Here is a 13,158-nt window from a genome sequence, read left to right as displayed (position 1 = left end):
GAGAGATGCAGGAGGCGGCCGCATATGCAGGCTGCAAGCCTAGCTACCTGGACTGTGCGTCATACTTATCAAGTGCGATGGCCAATGATTGACTAGGTATCTCGAGACCTATTTAGGAGTGTCACCTGGTCTCTGGAATTCGAGTACGGTGGCTGATGATGGTCTATATCTCAGCCCAGTACGCACTTCTCATCGCAGCTTTTGCTATTATGACCACATTCCAAACTTCCCTCTCTTCCACAACCGACCTCTTTGACACCGTCGTTCCAGTTTGGCTTACAATGTCTCATTCTCAACCCAATCAGCTCTCGTTGCCGAATAGGTTATCTGCTTCTGCCCAGTACCTAACAGCAGTTCTCAATACCCCTTCGAACGAATCCGCATCGGAGAGTGCGTATACTGAGCTCAGTGCAAGAAGGCCTCCCCGGAAGTTAGACAACGCAAAGTGTCAGAAGTGTCGAAATGACAAAGTCAAGGCATTGCTTTCCCATGTCCATGTCCGTCGCTCATTGTTAGTCACCGCTAAACTAATTATTCAACTCGCAGTGTATTCCACAGCCACGTGAGTGGCCACAGAAATGTGATCGCTGCATTGGAAAGGGATTGCCATGCTCGCCTAGCCTAGTCAAGCAGCGGGTCAGAAAACAGGCGGGCTCAAGCATGCCGCCGAACGTTGGGGTTGCCTCGCCTCAACCAAGCCAAGGGGTGCTTAGCCCCCGCCCCCGTCTGCTCGCGTCTACTGGTTTGGACATTGAGAAGCTGAAGTTGGAGTATTTGGCAATGAGCGACGCCCAGCTAGCCGAGGCCGAGGCTGAGCTAGACATACGCAAGTCTGCGGTGGTGTTGGCGCGCCTTGGGCGCGAGAAGGGACCTGCTGTCGCGCAGCCCTCTGGCAATATTGGCGACGGCGGTGATAATAATGATAGTAGCGGCGGTGATGATGAAGATGTTGAGCTTTCCGTCTTTGATGGCGTGCGTCAGCCGATTTAATATAACTGTCTTATTACCCAAGGTACCGAATCACACTTCCCTGTGCTACGTACAAATTATTACATGCTACATCGAAAGCACAAGAAGACACTAAAAAGTTAGTGAAGAGAGTAGTCTCAATCTTACTAACTTTTAAGGTCTACTCTAGGGTTACTGATGAAGGACCTTTGGGATACGCACTATTATTGATTAACAGAACAGGGAATGCGGTTTACACCTATTTCAACCTAGCTAACAGCCTAAAACCAACATCCCACACATAGTTAGTTGTGCAGTATTTGAGGACATTACTGCAGTAGTCCATAACACCTCTAACTACATCCACAGCCCATAATTAACCGCTAGTCTTTAGAGGTTGCCATTCGCTATAGAACCCTTGAGTCTAGCGGCTAGGCTACAACCAACTAGACTACCAGGCCGTTTGATAATGGAATGTGAAGGTAGGTTTCAGTTGTAAGCAATTGCAGCAGGTAGAGTATATGAAGGCGTGGAAGGCAGGAAGTAACTAGAAGCGGAAGCGGGAGTTGCGACCTGGCGCGGGGTGGGGCTGGCTAGCGTCGCTCAGCCACGTAAGCAATAGTTTTTCCGGTCCGGGGACTTCGGTGAAGGCCCCAATTCCCCCTTTCCTAGCGTTCGCAGTCTTGTTGTGTCAGCTTTTGGTGTTCGACCCAGACGGAGAGAATACCACTTTCGAAAAACAAGCACAATTATCGCTATTTAACAGGTGGCTGTGGCGTTGTCGCTTCGGGTTCTGCTGGTAAATATGGCTTCGACTATTGCAGTATTCCTTTTACACTGTTTCAAAAACTAGACCTAGAGCAAATGGGCATTTTCTTGCCCTATGTGGCGGTGCAGGGACAAGCAATTTCCATTCTCTTCCATGTGCTTCTACAGAAGTGGGGTAAGTGAGTTGTATCACGTGACTTCGCCCGTGAGCTTTCAAACGACTGAACTGTGGTAGGTAAATGCGGCAGCAGGTAGATCTGCGATATGTTCGGTAGTGCCACAGAGTAGAAGCAGTAAGGTGTGGTAAAGATGCGCGAAGAAAAGACTTACCAAGTGAGTAGAAAACTTACTATTGGTATTAACCGAAAGAGCTAAGAGATGTAGCGCGCGGTTGAGCTTCTGCGATCCAGAAGGATGCAGAGATCAGCAAAGCCTCCATCTTCAACACTGCCTATCGTGCGCCTGCCAAATGGCTCACCGTCATTTCGTGGCACTCCTCACCTCCAAGGAATGAAGGAATGGCTTGAGAAGCTGGGACACAAGGTATGCCAATCCAGATGGCTCTTATCTTTCGATACGAACTAACTATGCGCAGGAGGAGAACCTGAATCGACTCAATATTATCCACGTCGCTGGAACAAAAGGCAAAGGTAGCACGTGCGCCTACATCGACAGTTTCCTGCGGAGTCATGGGATCCGAACCGGGTTCCCTGCCAAGCGTGGTCTCTACATGTCGCCTTACCTAGACAAGCACAACGAGATGATACGGATCAACTCGGTGCCTCTTTCTGACGAACGCTTCACTGCAGCATTTTTCGACGTGTGGGATGGCCTTGGTTTACGTCAGGAAGATACTGGTACCCCCAAGCAACTCCAACTGCTTGCTCTTATGTCCTTCCATGTGTTCCTTCAAGAAGGCGTTGACGTTGCAGTTTACGAGACTCACCATGGAGGGAAATACGATGTGACAAACGTCATTCAGCATCCCGTTGTTACAGTCATTACGACTATTGGTTTGGATCATCAGATGGAACTTGGTGGAACTATTGAGAATATTGCGTGGCACAAGTCGGGTATTTTCAAGGCTGGTGCCTATGCATTATCAGCCCCTCAAGTTCCAGATGCTGCAGAGGTACTCAAAGAAGTGGCAAGGGGTCTACATCTCCAGTTGAAATTTGTCGATACTTCACTGGGCCTTCCTGGTGATTTCCAGCATGAAACCCAACGCATCAATGCCTCTCTTGCAAGGGACGCTTGCAACGCATTCCTCGTCCAGCAAGACCAGGGAGGATTTCTAACAGAAAAAGATATCGAAGCGGGAATCCAAACTTTCCGACTGCCGGGCCGATTCCAATTAGTCAAGACAGAAAAGAGGCTGACCTGGTGCTTGGATGGCGCACACAATCCCATGAGCGCCACAGTATCTGCTAGCTGGTTCAGCAATATTCCTAAACCCAAGCGGTAAGAGATTCTTCCAGTATCCTTTAGAAGTCTGTTAACCCTATAGAACAGAGCGAGGAGTGTGCTTCTCTTTGGCATTGATTCAGACCGCCATAACCCGCACGAGACTCTCAAATCCCTGGGGGAAGTACTGGGAAACTCTATCACATGTGTCATCTTGACCTCCAATACCGGAATTTTTGATCGTGAACGTCTGGAGGGCTATGCCAAAGTATGGGGAGAGCTGTCATCGCGGAGAGTTATCATTGCAGAGCGTGACGATGGGGTAGAACAGGCACGTTGTGAAGAGGGTTCTTATATACTAGTAACCGGGAGTCTGTTCCTGGTTGCCTATGTGCTGAAGAAACTCAAGCAGCCTCATGTATAGCAAGGCGCCTGTGTGGTGGCGATGTTCGCACTATATGATCAAGCCAAAACGTTCCGAGCCCAACAAAATAAAAACATCGGCGTCGCCCGATAGCATCCCAAATGTCGCTAGCCAAGTTGTAGAGTGACGACGCTTCATCTAGCCTATTCAGCGCGAAAGCCAATTGACTTTGTGAATAAGTAATGATCATCAACGCAAATCCCGGCGTTTCCCAACATTGTCTGGCAGCTGACTTGGCCTTCTCCCACAGTTCGAATGCACATGACAAATCCTCGGCGAGGTGATGAACCATTGCTAAACCGCAAGATGCTTGGAAGGCACTTTGCTTCATCAGCAGCCCAACCTGCCCCAGGCCCGCATACGTACTCTCCAGCCATCTGAAAGATTCCGCAGCCTTTGCTAAAGCGACATTGTCGTAGCCTCCGCCCCGTTGCATACTGTCAACGACTTGAATAAGTCTTGCGTTTGCAAGTGCTAGGGTCAGCCGCCGTCCGGCTCCCAGCTCGAGTCGTTGTTGGGAACCCACCATCTGCCGGTCTCCCTCTAACATACCCAGTGCGATGGAATGACGGCGTCTTTCGCTTTGAAGTTCAGCATATTGAATGGCAATTTTCAGCGTGAGTCGACGTGTTGCCGGTTGTTGTAGTGCAATTGAGTGCCAACCGTCTTTTCCAGTATCTTGGATGATGCTGTTCCGACGCGGTGCCGGGTCGAGGAGTGGTTGGAATTGTATGTGTGCCTCTTCGATTTTGCCCCAATACCGCAGACTTTTCGCATACAGGAAGCGCAGTTCCAGTAAGACAAGATTCTCTTGGAGAGACAGGTTGTCCTTGTCGAATGGTTGAAATCTTTGAATTGCTCTGAGTACCTTTTCTGAGCTAGCTTTGTCATCGATCAAGGTTTGGACCTCAAACAATTCAAGCTGACCTAGAAAGGCATTTGAACGCTTGTTGGTTGCGAATCTACGAGGGAGATTGTGGCGAGGCCCTCTGTATGTCTGCTGATGTGTTGGGGCATTCTCCATTGACGCCCCCCTCAATGTCTGTTGTTCTGTCAGGGCATGGGGGAAAAGCCTCCTCAACGCCAAATGGCGAATCTCAACTCTTGCTCGGCTGACGTGATCGTTGCTCAAGAGTGCCAACTCTTCAGAAACCCGTATGGCTTGAAGTTTCCAGGACAAATCGCCGAAATGTGTTGCGGACAAAAATGCTTCGAAAGCGGTCGATAGCTTTGCGTCGTCCCAATTCGTCCACATGCTATTACTGTACAAGTAGTCTGCAACATGGCGAAGGATCGGCAGAAGGGCGTATCCCATTTGCGTGTAGCTATGTCAAATCAGTTTCTAGAATTGACACAGAGAGGAGTGCTGAAATAAGAAGATCTTACTTGGTGGGCGCTATATGACCATCCTTAGGGAAAATCTGACAAACATGCTCTATGACTTCTGCCTTCCAGATCTCGTTCTGGTGTCGATTCACTGCAGCTTTAGAGACTGGGTGAAGGATGTGTTTCTCTTTGAGAAGTTTGACGAATTTTGGCAATGAAACCTCCTTAAACTCTATTTCGCCGTCCTCTGACCAGCGAAAACTTGCGGTTGAAAAAAGGCAGTCTGGGACGTCGTTTGCCGCAAAGAAAGTGAGTAGAGCTAGGCGGTCCTTTTGAGAGGATCTGGGAAATACGGCAGTAGAGGTGGAGTTAACAGTGTTAAGTGCTGTCAACTTCAAGTGGGCGGGATCTGGTCCTGGATAGCTGGCTTGGTTTATCGCAAGACTGACCAAGCTAGCCTTTTCAAAGACGGATAGGCGTTCCTCATTACATACAGGGGAAAAGCTACCGGTCAGCCGGACAATAAGCCATTCGGGTTGGTTCAATAAGGCCGAGGATGAGTTTCGATTGAAGGCCTTGTAAAGTGCGTGGCCCGTTTTCTCTGGCTTTTGTTTGTGGCTCGTTACCATTGGCTCTTGTACGCACCGCCTGTTAAACTCCTTCTGTAAGGTCACCTGTGCATAATGGCACTCCAACAAGAGTTGATTCAAGAACTCGTCTGTTAATGTAGAAATGTGCAAAAAGTCCACCCAGCTAAAAAGAGGGCCGTCAGGTTGCCAGAAGTTCAAAGAGGGGCGACTAGAGGGCTCCCTAGTGAAGAAGCAAGTCTCAGACGCCATTGTTGTTACTATCGTACAAACAGATGCTGTCCTTATCGGCAAGAGCTAATAAACCCCGCATAACCACGTGAATCAGCCTTATGTAATCAGTAAGACGCGTCGTCATTGCTTAATTTCTAGTTTTAAACTAACTAGGATACAGTGAGCCGAGCCGAGCCGAGCCGAGGCCGAGCCGACAAGCTCTCAGACATCACTAGATAACATTGGTTGAATTATTGGATGGATGGATGGATATGGATGGATGGATGGATGGATGGATGGATGGATGGATGGATGGGTGGATGGATGGATGGATGGATGGATGGATGGATGGATGGATGGATGGATGGATGGATGGATGGATGGATGGATGGATGGATATGGATGGATGGATGGATGGATAGGGTGGATGGATAAAAAGAAGTACCTGTTAGCTAGGGAATAGTGATTAGCCCCATCAAGTCCAATCGGGGAACAGCATCATCCTTACGAGGGCCAGGGGCCTATACCCTGCTAGTCTCTCTAGGATGGTGCATGTATGTACCCTGCCTGATCTTGGCTATTACGTAGCAGTACGTAGCCTGCAGAGCTAAGATTTCTCAAGATCTCGAGGAGCGAATAATCGTAACCAGACTGCTTAGCAAAGAGATGAGACCGTTGAAACCGTACGGGCTCGCCTCCGCCCTGCTTGTTTCGGCACAAACTTGTAGACAACACATTGGCCTCGAGCTTGCATTGTTCCTCTTGTGACCTATTTGGACAATTCAAGATGGACGAAGAAAGCATTCGAAAGGAATTCAAAGAAAGCGGTTAGTATATCCTTCAGACAGGTCAAAATTCTGCTAACTATGATAGATCACCAAGACCGAGTCGAATTATTCGAAGAAGTCCGCGAACTCCTCAGCTCACCACGAAACCACCTCCTTATGCATCGTCAGAATCAAGAACTTTTCTATGAAGTACGAAATATCCTGAGTGTTAGTAGAACGGATATCAGGCGTGTTCAACAGCGTCAGAAGAAGGCACACCATCTAAAGTTGTTTGCCCATGTTCGGCGTATTTGGAGGAGGATTCAAGAAAGGTCCATTTAAGTCATGCAGATAATAGAATGGCGCGACAATCGTCCAGTAAACGGACGTCAATAATGTATAGATACCAAAATGACTGCGCAGTGACTCTACAGGAAACTGCACCTTGACATCAGAGGAGGACCACGTTCTAGGACTAGGCACTGCTGTTAGACCTGGTCCCGCGGCTCGGCCGCCGTCACAGCAGCAAGCTTATCAGCTCCATCCTCCCACATCAATCCAGCCTAGCCAGCTTCACCTTCATCTTCCTCTTTCTGGTCTCCTCTACTGACTACGCAACCACATCATCCAACATGACCACGAACTCCCTTTTTATCGGCTACATACAACTCGCCTTAGCGACTATAGCCATGCTTCTATCTACAGCGCCATATCCTTCCCATCCTCGACCTATTAAGCCCGGGCGTACTGTTTTTTGGGTTGGCGGGGCCCAGGCGGTCTTGACCTGGGTCAGCCTGTTCCTACTGCTGCTAGAAGCACTCTCCGAATCAACCCCTCAGGACCTTGCCCCCTGGAACACCACTTTTTGTGTCATTACGGCCACTGTTCAGTTCGACAGACTCCTCGACGACAGTTCACGTATTTGGACCCCTTATGTATGGAGTTGGGTTCTAGGTATCTGCTACGAAAACCTACTTATTTGGTCTCATCTCAACGGCTCCTTCGACATCTGGTCATACCTCCGACTCATATTCGCGGTGTGCAAGTGTGTAGGCTATGCTTCCTACTTAGCCTGTCTCATCACTAGCTCTAAGAGTCACGAAAGCGTTCCACAAGCCGATAAGCCCCACACACCAAATAGATCTACGATCGACCCCGACTCGTCCGGTTACATAAATCGAACGGCCGAAGAGGAAATACGAGAAGTCGGCGGTATCTTCCCTTGGTTGAAGAAATTCAGAATATTCTGGCCACATATATGGCTTACTGGAGATCACTGGTTGCAATGCTGTCTTGTCCTATCTGTTATTATCTCAGTGATCGAGAAATACCTGGCCGCCTACAAATCATCCCTTTTGTCTCGTCTTGCCAACCTGCCCAACGAAGCAGCAAGCTGGCAAGAAATCCGATTCCCAGTGCTTGCCTTAACTTTTTTGACACTGTTACAGTCGAACGTTGCATTACAGAACCTCAGGAGCTGGCTGTGGATGCAATACGAAACCTCTCGCAATAGGCGCGTCAGAAGCATAACATATGCAGCAATCATGAGACTCAGCTCGGCTCATCACAGAATCGGCAACTCAGCTGCAATAATCGCTGACGCTGATCGTGGGGAAGGAGTTGTGAGCATACTTGACTCACTCTTCTTGACTCTCATCCCAGGACTTGCCTCGTTCGTCGTGGGCTCTCACCATATGGTCCAAATATGTGGACCGTTTGTTATCCTTGTTTTGATGGTTTGCTGGATTCTTTTTGCGATCGTTTCAAGGAGGATGACGAAGGGTCTACTCGCCGACGGGAATTCCTACACAGCCACCGACCGAGATCTGACCCTGCACCGGCACGATAGCATCGAAAGCTGGAGGACGGTTGCGAACTACAACAGAATCCAGTCTGAAATCAGGCTTAACACGGTTAAGGGGGAGGCAGTGGACAAAGACTACTGGACGTATCTCTATACGTGGTACCAAAAATCCATTTTTGTGGAATCTATTCTACTTACAGGACAGTTTCTTGGGTTGATGCTTGTGGTACATTACGTTGTTTATGGGAAGAGCACGGTAGGGGATATCATCGCCTACCCTACCTACTGGTCTATGACCACTCGAGTTATGTCGATCTTTCAACAGGAGTGGCCAAAACTGGCACAGAAGCTGCAGCACGCTTGTTACCTCAGACGCCTCCTGGAGCTTCAGACCTCAACGAGGGAAGGATCGGATAGTCTGGTGAACAGAGAACAGAAAGACCGAGGAAAACAGAAAGGTCCAGCATCGTTAGAGCTGAGAAACGTCAGTTTTGAATATATGCAGGGGCAGCAGGTCCTCCGAGATGTCAACATCCGAATTGCCCCCAACACAACTATCGCTCTCGTTGGGGGTACAGGTGTAGGCAAAAGCACTATCCTCAGTCTAATTGTAGGACATCTCAGGCCTAGTAAGGGAATCGTTCTGATTGATGGGAGAGACACTGCTGAGATGGACGACTTTTCGTAAGACTTCACGCCCCGTCCCTGATTACCTACTAACTGTCTAATAGCATTCGACACCAAGTCAAGATTGTTGAGCAAACAGATCGCATACTCGACAGAACAATCGCAGAAAACGTCCGATATGGAAAACAGGACGCGACCCAAGAGGAGATAGAGGAGGCCTGTCGCAAGGCATGCATTCATGACGATGTTCTGAGATTGCCCAAAGGATACCAGGATAAAATTGGGAAGAATGGAAGGCAAGTTGCACATAACAGGTTAATATTTTGCTCTAACTGGTTTCCAGTAACTTTTCTGGCGGACAAAGGCAACGGATATTGCTTGCTCGCTTGTTTCTTTCGAATCCAAAAAGAATTGCAGTATTGGATGAGGCAACAAGTGCACTGGATACTCTTACTGAAGCCTCTATTAAGAGAAACATGGAAGAGGTGTTCAAAGAAAGCACTGTGATTATAGTTGCGTAAGTAAAAGCCCCTTACAAAGTAGCTTAAAGCTGACAATGTCTTTTAAAGACACCGACTGCCCTTTATTAAGGACGCCCACAAAATATTAGTGCTTGGTGATGAAGGAAAGATTGTTGAGGAGGGATCCCACAAGAATCTCCTTGGGAGAAAAGGAGAATACTGGAAACTTTGGAATAACGAAGTAGGAGAGGCAAGAACGACTTAGTAGAGCGCTGCTGCTTTCTCATACTGCCTTTCTAGCTAGCTAGTTGAGGGTTTAGTGACTGTCCAGGCAGGCCATTCATACAACTGAACCCCCTTGAACGTCAAACCCATTCTCATTCTTCTGCCTAACGTACTTCTTCGCATACTGCAAACCGAAGTTTTAGTACTCTTATATTACTATGGACCATCACTTCTAACGAGAGTCCTGGGGTAGATAGAGTGTTAGCAAGACAGTGTGTTTACCTGGATCGTCTGTTGGATAGTTTGCTCTGGCTTGTCTTCTCTCTGCTTGTCAAAGTAGTTGAGTATTGGATAGACGCTTGTGAGCTGAACCTTTTAGTGTGTTCTGGTGGGGATGACTAACTATACTTGCTCTGACTCTGTTTCTACCTTTTGATGCCTTTTATAGGCGTACATGCGTCCAATAGACCAACTGAAAGATTTCCGTATCTGTCTTTTCCTTCTCCTCTTCCTTTCCATCACCGAGTGTGATGCTTGACTGGCAGGAGGTGAAGGAAAGACCGGCTGTACTCTAGCGACTGGCTTATTGAGCTCTATGAGTCAAAATTTAGTCTCGACTGACCAGAAACAAAGCTTGATGTCTGCTTAGTGTTTGATATCGTAGCGAGGACGCAACTGAGGTTGCTATTGTATTTAATAGGTAAAAACCTTCCTTAGATACGTGACTGCAGTCTTGTCTGTCGTCCAGTCTTTTAATGTTAAGGTGAACGTTCCTCTTTGAAGACTCCAGGGGAGCGCAACTCATGGATCCTGCGTCTAAGCGTTCTACATAAAACGTTTGAAGACCTGGGGAGAATTGTATGGTGCTGGTGTACACTGCTGGAAAATAGAATCTGGTCAAATGCCTTGTTTAGCAGGAAATTCTTGGCTAACTGGTGGACAAAGTAGACTGTCCTTGCGAATGTGGAGAACCGACCTGCAGTGGATAATAATATCCTGAAGGTAATCACAACTACGGGCTAGATCATGGCACTCTCTGATAACCGCAGTGGACTCAGCAGGCGAAGGTGGGCAATAGGTCGTCGCCCCAGTAGCAAAGCTTTGCCTACGGAGCTCGGCGTCTCATGTTCCACGGATTTGTTACATCATACATTAATATCAAGCGTCAAGTCCAGATGGGAAGAGCGTTGTCTTCTCTATGGCCTTCCGCCGACGTGGACCTGAATAAATCTGCCACCCACATCTGAAAATGAATACTGTCGTACTTCGCTGGCGGTCTTGTCTTTGAAATCGACTTCAGCCATAACGATGAGAGGGGAAGCCACCAATCGCAGAAAGAATAAGGATATTTACTACTGGGCTGGATCATGACTGTGCCCGCTAACAACATGCCACCATTGACCCGCGCTGATGGAGTTGCTGTTGTCCACAGAACCCGGTTCAAGCGTCAACTCCCTTTCGCTATTGGTGAGCAATAGTTTGCGTCCGGATACCGTCTCTGTTGCCTGGTGAGACCATTCGTCCGTTGGTTTGCTGTTCAAAGGAACATGTACCTGTTTGTCGGACCGTAAGGCAGAAGCCTGTCTCGTAGGCTCGTCATAGCTATTGGAATGAGAATTGTCGTTGCTAGGGGTACGCCTGTAAGCAGAACGAAGACCACTGTTATTATTAGGCGACTTCGTGACGCTACTGATTCTGAACACCAACGAGTCACTGTTTTGAGAACTCATTCCAGCCAGCTGATTGTCGACACTCTGTGTGGCAGACTCTGGTGCCGTTGACGACCCTCCCGGAACAACAAAACTCCTGGGGATTGAATCGTAGTTGTTCGATAAAGCCACCACTATCTCTTCTGCGGTTTCGCTGTTGAGAGGTTTGTTTTGAGAGTCTGAGCGTTGTGAGACACCGCCTGAAATTTATACTGCCAGTCAGTTAGTGTGACAATGCTGGGCTGGGCTGCGGACACATACCAATGGTCGTACACGGCAAATTCTCCTGTTCGCCTTGAGAATTGGAAGACTTCAACACTCGGTATCCATTACTCAAAGCGTTAAGGAACATCTTGTTGTTAAGCTCGGCCTTTTCATGACTGCAGTCATTTACTCGAATGCCGAATGCTTTAACAACTGCAGACAAAGATGATGAAGTTCCACCATGAGAGTGGCTTCTCAAATGACACCCAGCCGCAACGACGGCGTTATACGGGAAATGAATACCATGCTCATCACACTTAAGAATGAACCATTTACCCTCGTAATTCACGATCTTGTGTTTATGCGTGGAGTTTCCGTCGCCGTATACTTCATTAAAGCTGATCGAGGCCTTCTCAGCCTCCGATGTCAGCCTCGGTCGTTTTGGTTTGCTCTCAAGGCCTTCTTTGGCTGCTCTCTTTTCTAGGAAAGCCTCAGTCAAAGAGGCACATTGTTTATCCGATTGAACTGGCGACTCTGGTTGGCCGGTATTGTGCGCTGCTTGCGGTGCAGTAGATGAGACTTTTCTCCCAGGGACAAGGTCGGAAGTGTCGGATTCTATGGCAGCAGAAACGCCAGAACAGACAAAATCAACCTGTGGTGTTAAAACAAGATACCATACTAGCATTGCCAGCACTTACTAGACCATTGCTGTTAGGAAAAGCCTCGACTCTCTGCCTACGCTCAACAGCAACCCGGTAGTCCTCCTCAAGCTTAGCCATTTCACGATAAGCAACTTCGTCATTTCGTTTTAACGTTCGCATTAGCTCTTCCATCTGCTTTAGTTTCTTCCTGTTTTCGGCAACTTCATTCTGAAGGACAGGCATTTTTTCGTCCAATGCGGTCCTAGCAGTTACTTCTTCTGCTATTGCATAATGATGAACGATTTGTAGATCTTGACTGAGTCGTTGAAGTGCGGCTTCAATTTCGGGAGGTAATGATGCAACTGCCATGTTGGACTGGTCTGGTTTGCTAAGGACTTCCAGTGAGAAAGATGGGAAAGACATCGCCGCAGGCTGTGCAGTAAGTTCGGCAAGATTGTAGGATCTACTTTTGCTCCACATGCTGGTGCTATGTTGCAATTTAAAATATTCTCAACCGGTTTGATAATAAGATTGCGACTATCGATGTTGGCATGGTTGGGTTGTCCTTCTGAGTGAGAATGATCCGGTGAGATAGGGTGATGTTTGCAATTGACACGATGCAGATGGCAAGGGTCAGCCCAGAAAACGTTGGACGCCAAACGCGTCCTCCATTATGGCGCAACAAGGTCAATGGGGGACTGAGACACTGGGGAAGCTTCCGATTGGCTTACAGCAGACCAGTGATGGTGCCGGGGTTATTTCATTCCCACTGCAGCAACGACTTCGCAAGAAAATTTCCAGGGGCATCACACCTGTACAATGCGCTGTGTGTCGACCCCTGCTAAACCAATCAAATTATGGAACAGTATGTACGCTAGTTTGCACTAATTTCCAGACTGTCGGGACCAGCCGTTTTGACATGTTCAAGCTATCATTGGCTATTTGGAGAGGGTCCTGTCGGTCATGTTGGTGTTACGGGATTGCGATGTTGAAAATCTGGAACTTTTGTCCAACAGCCAACAGCCACCAACACGCCTGAACCACCAGCAT

The 13,158-nt window shown here is 48.1% G+C and overlaps 4 protein-coding genes across 4 annotated transcripts; 2 read left to right on the top strand and 2 right to left on the bottom strand.

Annotated features, from left to right (window-relative positions):
* The first annotated feature begins 1,164 nt into the window (after positions 1–1,164).
* On the top strand, positions 1,165–3,631 carry CDEST_14392 (Putative folylpolyglutamate synthetase, Mur ligase, Mur ligase, central). The gene is made up of 4 exons (XM_062930548.1): positions 1,165–2,049; positions 2,101–2,259; positions 2,312–3,177; positions 3,229–3,631. Exons 1-4 carry the CDS (start codon positions 2,026–2,028, stop codon positions 3,542–3,544), a joined length of 1,365 nt encoding a protein of 454 aa, XP_062786599.1. The 5' UTR covers positions 1,165–2,025; the 3' UTR covers positions 3,545–3,631.
* A 47-nt stretch (positions 3,632–3,678) lies between these two features.
* On the bottom strand, positions 3,679–6,865 carry CDEST_14391 (uncharacterized protein; the record flags this gene model as incomplete). The annotated part of the gene is made up of 3 exons (XM_062930547.1): positions 4,931–6,865; positions 3,739–4,869; positions 3,679–3,682 (listed from the first exon to the last, which is right to left on the bottom strand). Exons 1-3 carry the CDS (start codon positions 5,707–5,709, stop codon positions 3,679–3,681), a joined length of 1,914 nt encoding a protein of 637 aa, XP_062786598.1. The 5' UTR covers positions 5,710–6,865.
* Positions 6,866–7,069: 204 nt separating this feature from the next.
* On the top strand, positions 7,070–9,594 carry CDEST_14390 (Putative Type 1 protein exporter; the record flags this gene model as incomplete). The annotated part of the gene is made up of 4 exons (XM_062930546.1): positions 7,070–8,925; positions 8,973–9,182; positions 9,212–9,385; positions 9,438–9,594. 4 exons carry the CDS (start codon positions 7,070–7,072, stop codon positions 9,592–9,594), a joined length of 2,397 nt encoding a protein of 798 aa, XP_062786597.1.
* A 1,092-nt stretch (positions 9,595–10,686) lies between these two features.
* On the bottom strand, positions 10,687–12,561 carry CDEST_14389 (uncharacterized protein). The gene is made up of 3 exons (XM_062930545.1): positions 12,166–12,561; positions 11,525–12,119; positions 10,687–11,463 (listed from the first exon to the last, which is right to left on the bottom strand). The coding sequence occupies exons 1-3, from the start codon at positions 12,529–12,531 to the stop codon at positions 10,907–10,909; spliced, it is 1,518 nt and encodes a 505-aa protein (XP_062786596.1). The 5' UTR covers positions 12,532–12,561; the 3' UTR covers positions 10,687–10,906.
* Between the last annotated feature and the right edge of the window lie 597 nt (positions 12,562–13,158).

This window comes from Colletotrichum destructivum, chromosome 10 (genome assembly GCF_034447905.1).
Source record: "Colletotrichum destructivum chromosome 10, complete sequence".
In the NCBI taxonomy this organism is placed as follows: Eukaryota; Fungi; Ascomycota; class Sordariomycetes; order Glomerellales; family Glomerellaceae; genus Colletotrichum; species Colletotrichum destructivum.
This window is presented reverse-complemented; position numbering and strand designations above follow the sequence as displayed.